The sequence below is a fragment of the Trichoplusia ni genome, chromosome 7 (genome assembly GCF_003590095.1).
Source record: "Trichoplusia ni isolate ovarian cell line Hi5 chromosome 7, tn1, whole genome shotgun sequence".
Classification (NCBI taxonomy): domain Eukaryota; kingdom Metazoa; phylum Arthropoda; class Insecta; order Lepidoptera; family Noctuidae; genus Trichoplusia; species Trichoplusia ni.
Window position 1 is genome coordinate 4,824,352 of NC_039484.1, and position 17,669 is coordinate 4,842,020.

At 35.7% G+C, this 17,669-nt stretch overlaps 1 protein-coding gene across 1 annotated transcript; it reads left to right on the forward strand.

Moving 5' to 3' along the window:
* The first annotated feature begins 14,798 nt into the window (after window positions 1-14,798).
* On the forward strand, window positions 14,799-17,267 carry LOC113496042 (retinal homeobox protein Rx-like). Its single transcript, XM_026875105.1, has 2 exons — window positions 14,799-16,395; window positions 16,853-17,267. The coding sequence occupies exons 1-2, from the start codon at window positions 16,269-16,271 to the stop codon at window positions 17,014-17,016; spliced, it is 291 nt and encodes a 96-aa protein (XP_026730906.1). The 5' UTR covers window positions 14,799-16,268; the 3' UTR covers window positions 17,017-17,267.
* Window positions 17,268-17,669: the final 402 nt, after the last annotated feature.

A 17,669-nucleotide genomic window follows, 5' to 3' on the forward strand; every position in this document is an offset into this window, starting at 1 on the left:
TAACTCTAAACTTTTGTTCGATAATAATTTGATTAAAATTTGACAGCTCCATCCTGTTGAAATGAACCTTTAAAAAAACAGGAAACTTCTAAATAAGGGTAATTCAATTACAGCTCATACACCACCAGTTTACCAAGACCTTCGACGGATTTTTTAAAGTTTAAAGCCAAGGGTCAATTTGTGTTGGTTGTGGAACAAAGAAATATGAAAGAATAAAGGTATTGAATGGATAATAGTAGGTTCCGTACGTATCATGTCGGTGTAGATTACGAGAGCCGGCGGAACTCCAAACTTGATATTTCCGTTCACTTCGCGAGCTTTTATTTAGCATCTGCCCTTGGGGCTAAATTGATTCTAGTTTTTACTGCCCCGCCAGACTGAGGTAAAATTTATTTCAGTAGGTAGACAACCAAACTGTAATGATAATTTTAATCTAAAAGTAGAAGAATTGTTTGAATAGCAAACAAAAAATATAGATTCTGGCTAATTCAAAACCTCATCATCCTATGATTCCGCGGTCAATTGTTACAACAAGCAACTCACAAGCATTTAATTTATAAAATAGTTATTTATCCTAAATTGATTTAACACTAACAATAGTAGACAAGCAACCAAGCAAATAACTAGAATCACTTAACCTTATAATGATAGAACTCACAAAGAATTGTCAAACAACATAATTAGCAGCGGACAATGCACCCATCTGCGTTAGCTTCAACAATGAAAGTGTCTTATTCTCGCGCCATTACCGATCTGACGCCATTTTGTTGTTGTTAACAATGGCGGCTTGCGCAAGCGCACAGACGGAATATCCGTCCAATTTGCCAAACAATTCAATACAAATAAAACGCTCATTTCAATTGAAAACTTTACAATTCGGCTTCGAGTGGCGGCCCGTTGAAAGATTCATGTGCCATTATATCCCTGATATCTAACACTTCAAAAATATAACCTAACTATAAAGGAATAAGGTTGCATTTTGTCTGTAGGTTTTATTTGTTCTTTGCTTGTGATATTTGAGAACGTCACTGAGACTCGGGATTTCTTTTCAAACTCCAATGTATTAAGTTCTCGGGTCCTTTGCGCATCAGGATTACGAGATCGGCTAATTTTCTGTGAGCTGCTTCTGCGGTGCTTTTGACATTACCTTACTAAGAATTTGTAATCTGTAGGCGTTGAGAGTCTGATCGCAGTGATAATGGGTTCTGTATCTTTCCTTCGTTAGAATTGAATGGATTTTACTTGTTCGCTTTGCTATATGTAGCCGCTGTATTGAAAAAATACATATTCTTCTTAACATCTTTGTATTTCAAATTTTCTCTAAATTTTGGGAGCCTTTACATTCTATATCATACAGATACACTATTGACTTTTCTTCCTTCTTCCAAAACTGTTACATTGTGATATATGAAAAAATGTTTCACTAAGTGATTTAATTTACTAAGCAATAATTAATTAACAAAATGTAGACGATCAAAACCAAAAAATAAAATACAAAACACGGCCAATAAGTAAACATCTCATAATTTTTAATTTACCACCACGCCTCTAGTACATAGTGAATAAACGACACAAATCATCTCTTAATTACATAATTACTTCAATTAAGACAAAGCTCGAGAATTAATTACAATTTGCCACTCAGGGCCCGCTATTAATGGAGCCTAATAAGAATGACTCAACGAGAGATTCAGCAAACTTGGCGTACTCACCGCCTCGGTCTAACACAATTTGAAAAGCCGCTAACCCAACAAAATGCCAGCAAAATGTAACCTTAAGCCACAACAATAAAGTCCCTTTTTATTAATCAAGTAAATTGGCGGTTGTTACGTTTTGTATAAATGGTCACAGTTGACAAATACTAAATTAACCTTTTAGCCGAAGTATGGAGACGGAATTCGTGTTAGTGCGAAATTTAATTAAGGTTTTTAAGTATGAAAAGTTTTGTTATACTGTTGAAATGTTGAATTAAGTTCATTCTTGGAGTTTGTTTCAAACTTTTCGAGTTCCATTTTTCTGGTTTCGAATCCAAAACGGAACTTATAAGGTTCTTTCCGTCAGTCAAGGATTAATATTGCCGCTGTACCAAATAATTAGAATTAAAGTTGATTTAAGCAACGGTTGGTTCAGTTATAAATGAGAGGGATGATCAATAACAAAAAATTATTCAGTCTTTTTGTACAGAACCCTCTGTGTTACAAAACCGAGTCTCAGCAGTCCACTTTTCTCATTATATATTTGGAATACTTCTGTTTTCAACCAATGCTATTGTGAGAACTATATTCTAAATGTTCTTTAAAGATGACATAAATGAAAAAATATAAATAATAATACATTTTTATACTCAATGAAAAAGAATTCACCCATAACATTTTTGGAAGTTTTCAAAAGCTTTCTCTGTACAAAAGGGCACAATAAATTAATTAACGCGGGCTCGTTGGCGCGAACGATTTGTCCGCTTATGTACCGCCTACGTAGACCTGTATGTATGGCTGTGTATGGAAATTTAATGGAAATTAGTCGCGCCTTTTGAATGGTCGGACTTTTGTCTCTCCGTTTAATGCTATTTAAAGTCTCGTGATGGGGATAATAGGCGGTTTTTAATGTGTTAAATAATTATTTACAACTCTCATTCAACGCCACCTAGTTTTAAACCAAGCACAGTTTATTAAATATATACTTTATTATGCATTACAGACACAGAGTAAATGCTCATACTCATGACACAAACACTTTTTCTGGGTGGAAATTGAATCCACAACCTTTGGTAGTTAGAGCTTCTTACTTTTAATACAACTCGTATGCTGTGATCAGTTTACTACACGAACAGTGTGGCTTTCGGTTCTTTTTCATAAAAATGGTTTGATATCCGTTTGCGCAATAATTATCTTATTAACAAACTTGTTAAGGAAGTGGGTGTTAAAGAAATAATAGCTAATGCCTATTTTTTTATGCATTCAACGTTTTAAATATCCGGTATCAAATAATTAATTTATTAAATAACCAAAATGGGCATGTGCAATATGGAAACCTTTTCATTCTTCTCTTATAAAAAAACACCTCCGCTTTACGCATAACTGGGCACTAAAACGACTAATTTCAACTTAGAGAAATCACATCCCTAAGAGTTCAAAAATTAATTCCCTCTTATCCCCAATTGTAACCTTACACCATTGCTGGTAAACAGTGTTACGTCAGATTGGCTGGTAGAGTGGGCGGGGAACGCGCAAGCCACGCTCCCGCCACGCCACCGCCACGCACCCGCCACGCACACGCCACGCGACCGCCACCGCCACGCTAATGACAACAACGATACTCTGTTATTTAACGTCACACATGTCAACTGAGCTTTGTGAATATGCTAAATTAGGGTCATTGGGAAAACATGGTTGTTATGAAAAAACTTTTCAAAATATCTATGCCATAACGGGGGTTAGTCTCGTCAGTAACATGACTTTTTATATGTAAGAAATTTCCTCAGTCCCGTCAAATTCAGAAAAAAACACTGTTTAAACAAAAAGTTGTGAATATTGTCTATTTAAAAGCTCACAACTTGGAAAAAGCGACAACATCGCAATATTAATATTGCAAGATATACAATACACAAACTAAAAAATCTTATTTTTAACAACAATCAATATCTTCAGTTAGCACACAATTTTCATCGATGCATCTAAGGACGAATTAGTCTATAAGTCACGAAAATGGTGACAAAACAACGTAATAAATCCAAAATAAATTTAAAAATAATTAACTAAAACTCCAACTAAACTACCAACAGATTTCAAGGGTGCAATGAGCGTAACACGTAATAGCAACCCCATTCATTGTTGTTTTTGTTTGTTCCCAAAGCTAATGGCTAGTCGATGTGGTGAGAACAAGCTGACAATGGCTCTACTTGAATGGAAACATGTTTTTGTCACGTTCCACGATTTGTATTACATTTTAATTTGATGTCGGAGGCTTGAGGGTCATCCCCATGTAATTTGTGGGCTTGTAGAGCTAGTTATTTAGAAAATTTATAAAACGTACTGTGCAACGATTCTAGGGGCTACCATCATTGGTCTAAAATGGCGATTGTCAGGGAAATACGTTGTATAAATACGCTCTTTATGTATAAAGCGCAGTTTCGCTTGCCTATTAAAAAGTCTTGCTTTAAGAAGTTATATTTGAGGTGGGTTGCCATGAGGATTCCCCACTTAACGAAAAACACAAGTGTTTTTAACTATTTGATCAAAACCTGTCTCTATAAATTATTGACTTATACTTGCTGCTACATCTGCCTTAAATGTAACCTGCGAAAAAAAACTATACTTATCCCATAGCAACTTGTAGCCAATAGATCCAACCAAAGGTTAAGACGCTAAATTAAAATATGGGCAAATAAAGTTACTTTAGCAATTATAATACTAAGTACCTATATTATAGTACTTGTATGCATTGTAGAACTGTGGCTAAGGAATATAAGCTTTTGTTGTACCCAATCGATAGGTCATGACTTTTTACCTTGCCCTCTAGACTAAACATTATTCATTCAAACGCACTTGACTTAAAGAATTTCTTTTGCATATGAAACATAATGAAAAATTGAATCGTGGTTAAAACTTAGCACATTTCATATTTAAATGATGATACAAAAGTTAACTTACCTTTATTTATTGGGATTTTAATAAAAAAAAACATGAAACGATTGCCTTCAATAAATAAAAATGTTAATAAAACACATCGGTACACCGACCAAAAAGAGTTCAAAACAAACTGACATCCAATAAAAGCGCATACTGAACAATTAATTAATATACCTTCACATATAAAGAAAGAAGCAATATAAAAACATCGGCCGAGCAATCGACATCACAAACAGACCTTTTACTAAGTACTCTAAAAATAAAACCGCTATTACAGAAGAAACGAGACAGAACACATAATGTAGAGCACTATCTCTTTCCCACACTGGTAAAAGTATTATTTTTCGCTCTCACAGTACAGGTAGAGTTCATTAATTTACATCTACAAAGTTGATTCGATTGGACCGCCGTTTTTTAACAAACAATGTTGCTAACGATTCAATTTGATTCGGACCTAAAGTAATTTGTTTTCGATTGATTTTGCCCTTTTTATCGGTCGCCATTGTAGCAATGCTCGCAACGTTCGCAATACGAATTTCTGTCGGTTGCGACGAGTCAATTAATCAAGCTCGGGCTTAACGAAACCTTTATAATTTACTTAATACTGTAATTGGTTTTGAACGGCGCGGAATTTTATTAAAAACCAATTTTGTCTGGCTTCATTTATTGGTTGCGGTTTAGCCTGTTTGGATAACTTGTGTCATTGTAGAGTCAAACTGTTGATACGTGGTGCTTTGTTCAATTTAAGTTGATGTATCTTTTAAGAAAATTAGTTTTTTTGTGACAATAACTGTATTTTAACAGCTGATTATAATATAACATATCTAAATTAACTTTCTAAAACTTATAAGCCTACTAAAATGAAATAAAATTTCTAAATTAACTCTACCTTCAAAACGGTATAAGCCGATGACAAACCAAATAACTAATTATCCGTCGAGAACACTAAATGATGACACTGACAAATTAGCAGTACGTCATAACAGAATCCGAGGTACAAAAAAAATCGTAGTAGTAGTAGTCAACGACTCTACAAAATTACTTCCAACTACGAACCGAACAAATCAAATCCCAAACGAGATATTTACTCAAAACTATCAACGCACAGTCACGTGCAGTAATACTTCTCATATTATAGAATGCGCAATTACTGGCCCCATCCTTTGTGCAAATAAATAAGTCATTATTAAGTACTCTGTATCAACAAGGGTCTCTACCCTACGTTAGATGCGATATGCAATACCGTGGAGATGTTTGTACAGGCATTTATTGAATTTATTCGAGGCTAAGATATAATGTCTTGTTTAAAAGTTGAATTGAAAGTTAGGTTGGCTTTCTAAGTGTTGTCTAAAATGATTGTAGAGTCTTCTGCTGTAAATCAGGTGGTATAAAAAAGGACAAGGTTTTTTTTGTTAGTGTCGATATAACTCAGGTAAGATTAAACCAATTTTGCAGGTATTTGGCAACCAATTCTAGAAAAGTTTTAGGCAAAAAAAGGTAGAACCGAGGGCAAAATAAAGTTATCGGTAGATTATCAACAGAAATAGAAATCGTAGTAATTGTTCTTTAAAATCTAATGTACATATGTATGTTGGTTAAGAACACCTACTATCCAAAAAGACACACAAACACACTTATCTCGTGATCCCAAGACATTGTCCGGAAAAGCCTTACATAAAACTACACCGAACTCACAAAGAAACGCTTATTTACGCCTTAATAGCTCTTAAATATCTCTCTAATGAATGAAATAAAAACTCGACCCAACTCTATCCGCAGAAACCCCAACACAACTGGTGCAAATCAGAACTTACCTTATTTCATTGTAACAAAGCACATTTTCCAACCCACCACGTCGTTTAAGCCTTTTAGAAGCAGCATCGAACTAAATGATGTGAAGATAGAACGAAATCAAGAGATAAATGCCGTGTTACATTCAATTCTAAATCGTAATGCCACCGTGATAAAGTTGTGGTTTGAGAAGCACAGTAGATTACTGGGTCACGCGAATTTGTACTTTATTGTGCGAAAATAAAGTCAATTTTTGTTCGTCAGTTGGTGAGTTAAGGGTGAGTGTGGTCTTGTTTGCCACGAGTTAATTTAGTTGTGGATTAACTCAGTTTGAGTGATTGATGTTTTTGGGCTCGCTTTTGATGCGTTTCTCGGCGTTTAGAGCTTTTGTGAGCGGTGTACGGAACCCGGGATGATTTTGTTTGCGGAAACATTTGTTTTAACTATTACTATTGTGTTTTTTGTTTCGGGGAAACATGTAGCTTTGGATCTTTTGTTACTACTTACTTGTTTTTCACGTTTAGTTTCTTGATAATAGTTAAAACACTTAAAACTACTAGATCTCTTAAACTGAATGTCGTGTTCAAATTGCAGTAGTCATTTTGGAGAACGATTTATTTAACGAGGTTTACCTAAGTTTGGAATATTATCTTACTATTAAAATTGGTTCTGATAATAATTCTGGTGGAGATCGGCTTTTGATCTTAAGGGTTAATCTCTAAGAATAATCACAAAATAAAGGCAAAGCAATCCGCATGCGGCAATAGTTAAAGGTTTAAACAGAGAAGTTCAAATGATAAGAACGAACAAACGTTTATGCTGAAACCAGTCTACCCCTTAACATATGCTTAGAATGAACAGAAAACGTGTAAGCAATGTTCTATCAATATAACCTGTCAGTGTACACGACTACAAAAGAAACAATCGGCCGTTTCCCGGTATATTATTACCCAAGGATTAAAGTTCGTAATTGGCTTCCTACGTAACCCTAAACGAATTGCGGAACAAAATACAATTTCAAGTTAACTAATAGGCCTTATTATATTAAAGGCCACTTCAAAACCAGACTTTCATCACAATAGGTCCCATCAAAGACACGCCATCATTATTTCTCAGCACGTCGCGTGAACCCTCCCCTTAAGAACTTCCCTAGCCTCCGACAAACGTTATTATTAATTTTACCTCCAACAACCGCAAACAAAGTCGAACCCTAACACGCAAAGAATACAGTTCAATCTACTTTGCTGATTGTGTTCGAGATAAGCTGTTTTTCGTCGCACAAAGCGGGTTATTGGCTAACTTCTGGTCCACGGGCTGCATCTAAGATGGCGATGTGTTTTGTCTCAGTCGCACACGTGTAAAGCTTATGTGCTGTCTCTGTTGTTTTCTTGCGTAATAGAAAGAAGGCGAAGTACTTTTTGTTCGTGTTTACGTAGGGTGTTAGAGAGAGAGGGTGCACTAGAAGTCAATTGCGTTTATCAAGTAAATAAGGAGATATTGAGGACGATCGATGGAGCTTAATACCTGCAGCATCCAGTTATGTAATTACTTGGACCAAGTTAGGAACAATTGCTTGTCTTCGGAACTTTTGTAAAGGAAAAGCGATTTTAGATTTTTCACTTGGCTTTCACTGGCGACAGAGACATGTTGTTCTATCGATTTTCTTTAGAAGGATTTAATAGCCATTATAGCTCATTATGTAGGTAGTTTGTATTAATAAAAATAAGTACCTAAATGTAGAGTTAACCAATCTGTACATAATATACACATGTATATATCCTGTAGCAATAATATGACAAAAACAAAAACCCATATTCAATTTTGTGTACTAGTAAAATTGCCTTTGATGATTTTATTTTGTTATAAAACAAACGAGTCTACCTACTCGGTTTCATTTGATTTCGACGAATAACTTCCGTAAGAATTCAGATTTAAAACATGAAGGTTTTACTGTTCTTCTCAATCACTATGTTTCCCTGATACTTGGAAGGATATGATTTCATAAAATAACCTTTAATTATTATAATAACCTTTAATATTCCAATGACTAGGATTATAAACAGGTTATAGCAGATCCCAAACTGATTCAACAAATTATCATACTTGCTCTCTTCGAGCTAGTTCTTTTAGAAATCATCTAATAATTAAGTCAGATCTACCTACTAAAGTTTTGCTAACTCTAGTTGTGTTGCCAAAAAAACCTTACCTTTACCTTTGATCACGCGGATGACAACCCCATACGAGTGGTATAATATTTAAGAATAAAAAAAACATCTTAATTTTCTATAGGAATAATTGCTCATCTAAGAAACAGATTCTCAGTCTCAAAATTCAAATACATTTTATATCGGAAACCTAATAGGTAAGAGACTCTTGTTACGAGACCTCTTTATAGTAACAAGTACGTCTCTATAATTGGTAATGTCTGCCAGCTACTTAAAACAAAAGCATTCTTTACTTACAACTCACAAATTCACCTTAAAAAACCTTCCTTGATACTTGAACTCTACTTCAAATACAAACTCCAACCTACCTACAGCTCAGTACATAAGCGCAGATGATCAAATATGTGCAGTCAGTTAATTCCGTTGAGCGGTCGTACGCCATTGGCCGCTAACTAGACAATTCGATTAGCGCAGCCCGCGCTTACGTACACATATTAACACCAACTTCTCTCTACTATAGGTATGTACCTATATGTTAGTTGGCTTTCTGTTTGATTTTATAGAGTTTTAGCTAAGTTAAGGTGGTTGAAGTTAAGGATTTTGTGCCCTAATTTTGATAGAATGATTTGCTAAAGTTGAGGTGATGGATCGTATATATTAGACCTTTTTAGTAAAATCTGAATCATCCCCAATGTAAGTAAGAAAACTGCCGATAACTAAAGATTAAAAAAACGCTTACTTTATTTTTGGATATTTTAATCATAAAAAATTAATAGTTTTGGGGACTGTCTCTATGTCTGTCTCTGACTCTTGCTCAGAATTTTCTGTACGAAAAAGTAAACGACTAAATATCCAATAACTGACATCACTATCAACCAACTAAAATACAACACCAGCTATAGCAATTCCATTCGCAACTACAGAAAAAGAATTCAATAAAAGATTGGTTTCCTTTTTCCCCACATAGCCACCAATACCGCGGACTGTCGAATTTTTACCATTCCTGTCTAGGAATTGCTCGTTTTGCATTCTCTTGGTTTTGTTTGCATGTCAAGTCGATATTGACTGACAGCTGATAGGTGGAACAAAATCGAATCGACGATAAATTAGTTTGGTACGAGGATTCAGACGAGAGATATTTATAAGTTGGGTATTTTATTCAAACTTTTGACATTTAGTCATGTCACATTTAGAGAGTTTTGTAATGTAGAGACATTGATGTTTTGCTGAAATACAAATGGAGAGGTAGCCAGACCCAGTTTGATAACTCAATACCTACTTGTAAAATGTATTCTGCGACTCTTGAGCGACGTTTAAAAAAGACCTTCAACCCATCTCCTTGGTCCTTAAAGTCTTATCCTTAACTAAAATTACTCAATTAGGTATCAAACAATTGAATTTTAACCTCAAATCTTATATCTAAGTGTAAACTGTCGTATAATAAGGCAATTCATAGGTGTGTCGGCACACAAATAAGCGAAACGTATCTCGTTACCTCGCGGAAGTGTCAGTGGCTCCTCTCCCCTCCGCTTCCCCACATCTCTCCCCTCCACTCTCTGCACGGCGCCTTATTTGCTCGCGTTTCCGATTTAATAAGGCGGAGAGCTCGAGAAGTCATATCGACTCGTATCGGACGTCAAGACACAATTTTGTTTTGATGGGACCATGATCAGCCACTGTTGTAAATATTTTGGGGAAGTATTTTTGATGTAATGACTTGTGGGCATGCAAGTGGATTTTTTTCCGTGAAACCAATTGAAAATGTATGTAGTTTGGTTTTTTCGCAAACTTATAAAGTATAACTGGTTGTCATTGAAAAGTACTTATCAACTAATAAGATCGGCAAAGAGTAAGAATTCATCTCTACATTTAAAAAGCTACCGCAAATAAATATATGCTTGAAGCAACTCTTACTCCAAAAACAGTAATTTGCAGTCTTGCAAAGCACTTAAAAACTTGTGTTCAGGCAAACAGCATCGATAAGATATTTTGAACATTATAGACAAAATCATAAGGTTTTATTTGAAGTGGGACTTTTTTGGGTCCAAAATGCAATTCCAAAATGTCATTCCTATGTAGAAGAACAGAAACTCCTACCACTGCAACAGATAAAATTGCAAATACGAGTATAAAATACCCCTCAAAATTCTCACTTGCCAAGAAAAGAACCTACTGTTCTTAAATGACATCCAGGAAGCTTAATATAAGGAGCTGTATAACCAGCTTCGCAGTGTCGTGTACAGTTCTGGCTTACTTGTGCTTCTCAAACATAATTTAGGTGATGTATTGCCAGCACGCGGCTCGAACAAGTATTAGAATTGTATGGAGATGTTGAAACCGCGTGAAAAACTATTTTATTTTAGGTAGAGGAAATGCATTTTAAGCTGGCTGGATGTAATTTAAAAAGAGAAGGTTATTTTCTTGAGTGTTTTGGTTCGTGTTGGTGAGATTTAAGAGATGGTTTTATTTGGGTTTGGGATGTATGGTATTGTTAATATACTTTTGTAGACTAGATTGTTTTTTCTTAAAAGCTTTGTTAACGAAACAACTGACATTATGTTTTACCATATTTTTTTACGGGATGGGGGAGGGGGACTCTTTGGGGGAGGCCTACGTTCAGCAGTGGACGGCGATAGGCTGAGATGATGATGATGATGACGATGATATGGTAATTGTAAACCTCTTTAATGAAGTTCTCGTCTTTCAAATAAGTTTAGTCCGCCTTTGGTTTCCATCAGAATATTTCTTTATATTTTATTCGCTGCCTAAAATTTCAAAATTCTGTTGTACATTTTGGGAAATTCCAATTTAGGACCACACAAAAAAAACCTGTGAACACAGCGTTTCTAGTTTCGACACAGTTTTAGTCGGCACGTTGTTTGTGACGGCGCGCGTGTGTCGCGGGACCAATTAGCTCTACAATTCCGAGCACGAACTGTTTAACCGCTTTAATTTCACCCCAATAACACGTTAATTCGTCCTTACCCCTCCCTCACCTCACGCCGCCCGCGATAACACAGTCGTAATAAAAATTAAATTTGTTCAACTGTAAAGCGACCAAAGTGGACGCACGTAGGTCATGAAACCTTGTTTATAATGAAAATAATAGCAATTAATTCTATTATCATGATTATAATGCAGTTTTGTTACACGAACTACACGGACTCGTTAACAGAAATGTTATTTCAATTACGTAAATAATCGCTTACAAAGTCAATTTGTCAGTCCATTAAAGTCAAAAGACTTCATACAAGCGGAGAGTAATGTAATTACGAGCAATCCAATGTAACAAACAGCGGGATCGGCTCTCGACGCAATCGAATAATATTTAAACGAAGTGCCGTCGACCAATCGCGGCGCGGGCTCGGCGCCCGAACGCGCAAATCTGACATCTGTCATATTTGAACCGCATTGTTAGTGTTGTGACGTTCGTTTTTTGGAACGCGACAGTTGGCGCGGCCGTCCTCTTGGTTATTTTGTTTTGTTGTCGTCTAATTGAATCTGTCGCAACTAAGTAAAAACAACGCGTATGAATATTTGCGCGCGTTGATTTTCTTTATTATTTGACGTTGACGAGAATAGAACGCAATGAATGGGGTTTTCACTTTCGACGTTTGTGGGGGTACGTTTTTTTATTGTATGTTATTTAGGCATATGTTAATTGACTTTCGTATTCATCAAAGGGTTTATAATAATGTCTCTATAAATATCTTTATACTTAGTGTTCCAAATAAAGCTGATTCAAAAAACTAAGACAGCAATTTTGAACTTAAGCACACAAAACATAAGTTCTAAATTAATATCACCAAAATAAAGTCGTTATCGATACCCATGCCTCCTAACACAAACAACTCGACTTAATTAATTACCAAACTTCTATTGTCATTTAAAGTTTCAAAACTTAAGTAATATTCGAAATTGACTAACTAAACAAGCTTTGCAAGTTAATGGGCAATTTCATTGTCGACTTGTTTAATAGAAGCACTAATTTAATTTCGCAGTGTTTCTTAAGTGTAAGTATCACGGCAACAACTTCAAACAAAGACAAGTTGTAAATCGGTTCTGTAATTTTTTTAGGGTTCCGTACGGGCATGAAAACCTAATAACCTAAACTAATTCTCCGCCATCTATTCCGTTCGTCTGTCACAGGGCTATATCTCATGCACCGTGATAGTAAGACAGTTTAAATTTTCACAGATGACGTATTTCTATTGCTGCGGTAAAAACAAAAAAATGAAAATGAAAATTGAAGTTAAGCAACGAACTAGTCCGGTCATAAATTTGAAGTGTCAATATTTTTTTACAAATTGTTTTTTTGACCTATTTGTACCTACGGAACTCTCGATTACGATAGTCAGGCTCGCACTTCACCAGTTATTTTATATTGATGCACAGTGGTACTTTAAGTGACTTCAACCGTTATTACATCGCGTGTTCGACGAACACTCGCCTAAGAATTAGACGTTTTACAATCCCGAATGTAGTTCCCATTTTCGTTAATTAACGGAACAACACCCATTTTCGTTTTACAGTTCGGGTTAACTAACTTTTATATCTTAATGCTTAACTTTATTATTGTAATGGGCAGTCGTTTTGTCGCCAAAAATACTGGCTTTAATTAGTGTACAAGTATTTCGACAATTATGTAGGTTAAGGTCCAGTTTGTGCGGCCTGATTTGTATTGTTTATGGTAAATTAAATGGAAGTAAATTATGAAATTGGTAAAGGACTGGAATGATAAATATAAGATGGTAATTATTATCATTATGTGAATGAATGGGCTTTCATTTAGTAGGTTATATAAATTAATGACACTAATACTATGAATGCAAATGTATGAGTGTGTATATTTGTTACCTCTTCATGTTTAAACGGCTGGGCCGATTTTGATGAATACGCTTTTATTCGACTTCGTGTAGGAGGGAAATGTTTTTGTAGTTGTAATCAAATCCAGACGCGCAAAGCTACGAGCGTTAACTAGTAAATCAGTAAAAGCGTTTAAACATTGATTTCAATATAAATACTTGTATTTTTTTATCGAAAGTAGTAGAGTAGCTTAACGTTATATTTATATTCAAATTCAAATAAAACAAACACAGATAATAAAAACAAAATTTTAGCATTTTAAAGAAAAAAAAGCAGAAACCAATTTCATATTAGTCATAACTTAAACGTTAGACATAGTCGAATTTTATTCCTTTGCCAAAAAACTATCAAAACCTATCCAATAAACTGGCAGACATATTCCTAAACAGTCTATTAGAATCAATAGTATAATAAAACACATTTAACCATACAGTGCCTGTACTACGAAACCTTAAAGCAAGTCTCTAACCATTGTGGGAGCGAGATAGCGCTCTATCTATACTAATATATAAAGCTGAAGAGTTTGTTTGAACGCGCTAATCTCAGAAACTACTGGTTCAAATTGAAAAATTCAGTTAAATAGACCATTTATCGAGGAAGGTTTTAGGCTATATACCATCACGCTGCGACTAATAGGAGCGAAGATATTATTGAAAATGTGGAAAAAACAGGGCAGATATAAATCATAACTTATATGTATCTTCTAACCACGCGGATGAAGTCGCGGGCATCAGCTAGTATTGTTTATAGCGGCATCTCACTTCGGCAACGACAGGAATGTTATGTTAAAATCTCATGGTAAAGGGTAGATCAGTACATTTGTACGGTGTTGGCACGGCCCGACACCATACTTCATACTTGCCACTTAGGGCGCCTGCACACGAGTTATTAATCGAATAACTTTTATGAATGTGTCCCCTGTCTACGGAAAGTTCGTTTGTAGGTAGGTGGTAGCTGTAATCTTGCTTGTTATTCCAAGATTGTTGATGACTTGTGTTGTTGGACTTGGTTAAGTGAATGTGCGTTCTTGCATTATAATGTCTTGTTTGCAAATGCAGATTCGTTCGAAGTTGGTGTCTGTGATGATGATTTTTATGAGTTTTTAAGTAGGTACTTACGCTTAGCCACGTAACTGCAGAAAAAAGTTGTTTCAAGGTATCTTAAATTAAGGTAGACTTGTCTTTCGAAGAAAAAGGCTTGTATCCTTCAGCTTAAACTCAATTAAATTTATCGTAACAATTCCTAAATAAAATAAATCTCAATCAGAAACCACTCAAGCGATTTCATTAGGCTAACCATTTGAGAGAAACATTGAACAAAAATGAAGACAATCAAGAAAAACCAAAGTCTATCTTCAAGAAATAAAGAATTGTAAGGAGACTAACCAATAATTTTCGTTGTCTTTATTTCTTGAAGCTATGTCAGGATCCTCATTCATAACTTCCAAAACATTACCATTGCATCGCAAGTGGGTAAACTTGATAAATTCCCAAAAATGCAGGAACTCATTTGTTTACAAGACGGATACGCTCAAGTCGGTCCTGAAAGTATCGAAAGAGTCTTCCTTTCGCAAACATTTAATAAAGTTGACAACAGTCACGTATTTTGATATTTCACTGTTGAACAAATTTAATACTTGTGACAGGTTAGCTATCAAACATTGCATGTCCCTAACCTGGTGTCTCCTGGACTGAAATCGAAACGGTCACGCGACCCACGCGTATTTTTACCGTTCAACCGACCCCCACTGAATATATCATTTCACACTACAATTTGACACCACATTCATGCCATACATCTTCGCAATGAATAACCTAAAATACACTTTATGATTATTGCTATAGAAGTTATTTTGGATGGGGTTTGAGAGACTTCTAGGGTGGATGGCACTGTGATGGTACACCATTTATGTGATTGAGTTCGCGTTTCATGCTTTGCTGTATTCAAAGTTAGTTTTGTTATGTCTGCCTCCACCGAATGTTTAAAAGTGACGTGTTCGCTCGCTGATTTATTGTCTCCGAGCAAACCTTTGGGGGGTTTATTGCTTGGATCGTAAACTTTGATGCTCTAATAGGCGGCGCGTTAATACCGATAAACAAATTTCGTTACAGGTCATAATTTTCGTAGTAACTGCTTTAACACTGTGTAAATTACGAAGAACTTGGGGAAATGTTCGTGATCACGGAAGCGATGTTTTTGCTAAGTTAAAGAGATGGGTAACGATATGCATTGTGGACTCGTTATTCGTGATATTAAATTAACTTTTAAGTATTATAGGCCTATTACTTTGAACTGATTGTTGGTACGAAATACTTCATAATTAATCTAGGTTAAATTCTGCTTCGCTCTTTAGTTAATAGTGTGTATTTTTAAACAAACGACGATATTTTTAACTATTAGTCGCTCTTACTGTCACAACTGTATACCTTATGGGAAAATATGACTGTTGCTTTATCTAGCCCACTGCTTAGCTGGGCAAAAGCCTTCCCTGAAAGAGTATCTATCTTTGATCGCTTGAAGCCAGCACATTTTTAAGAAATAAAAAATATAAAGCATATACTTAGCGGAGCGGTTGCTGTATATAGCCAGTAGTTGCAGGCTTCTATCATATTCAAGGTTTACATCTTTTGCACACACGATTTGTATTAAATTATTACAACTTAATAACAAAGACCTTAATTTCTCTTACCCTTACCCCAAATTACTTAAACTTATTCTGGAACATATTCTGTAGAAGTCGAAAATAAACTAACTGAACCTTTTCCTCTTGCAGGTTTGGTTCCAAAACCGTCGCGCGAAGTGGCGCCGTCAGGAGAAAATGGAGGCTGCTCGGCTTGGGCTCTCGGAGTACGGCTGTGGGGCTGGTGGGGCGCTACCACGGCTCGGCGGCCTGGGGCTGCCTGTAGACCCCTGGCTCGCACCACCACTGCTGACTGCGTTACCTGGTGAGTAGGAGTTGAAGATGCAGAGGAGACCTAGGACAATTGATATGTTAAAATTTCTTCAAGAGGTTACCTTGATCAAATCGTTGAAATGGCTTGAATTGACATGTCAAAGTGTCTAAACAGTTGTCATGTTCTTTTATAAACAGACTGTAATTTATACATTTGAGCAATTTGTTGGATGCTATGCTCGTAAAATTGACACCTGTCTGCTATTTTGATGGAACTAATATGCGATTTTACTAACTGAGTTACGTAAATCAAAATACATTTACTAAGATAGGTAACCAAGTAACACTTTTAAAACGAATATGGACAAGATTTCTGACAAGAAATATGTTGAAATATTATCAATAATGTCTATCAATTTCAATCAAGACTAGTCAGAAACAAAATATCCAACAAAACAATCAAAAATACAAGAAGTACAATATCTAATAGATTTTTCTCTCTCCCCCAGGTTTCCTCAGCCACCCGCCTTCAGGGTACCCGAGCTACCTAACCCCGCCCGCGCCGGCGACTTCAGGCGCCCCACCGGACCCGCGATCATCCTCCATCGCAGCACTCCGTATGAAGGCTAAAGAACACGTCGAAAGCCTCAACAAAGGCCTCCAAATGGTTTAAACTTAGCAAGTAAAGTGTTTAGATGTATTCAAGATGTATTCAACAACGGCACTTAACTGTATTCAGAAAGTATTCTTGAACGACACTCATAAAAGTCGCGTTGTCAATATGGTGTCAAGCTGACTTTGATTTTGTCGAATCGAATGATGATATAATAGATATTTTAGAACGCCACTTTGCTAAGTGTCGTTTGTTTGTAACGCTATTAATGTATTAAAGTTGACTGTGGTAAGAAACTTTCTGTTCTTAAAGCCAGAGCCTGTTCTTGAAGCAGAACTGTAGTCGCCGTGCAAGCGAGAAAGCAACGGATAACTGAATGCGCTGACTGCTCGCTTTTACAACGACAACCTGTCTTGTTGCTCATACTAATTCAGGTTGAGCCGCAGTGACTCAATTTCAAGTATTATATCACAGATTTACATATTATATTCCAGACTATTAGTTTCGACATTTTAATAAGTCATCGTACGACAATGATAAAATTACATTTTAAATTGTCGTTAATTATTTTGTCTGTTTGTGTGATTCTATCTCAAATGCACATTCCAATAATGTTTGTATTTAAATTCTGATGTGATTTGTGTATTGAAGCAATATGTCAATGTAAATATCGTTTGCTAAGGTATATTTAAGAATATATAATTAAAAATTGT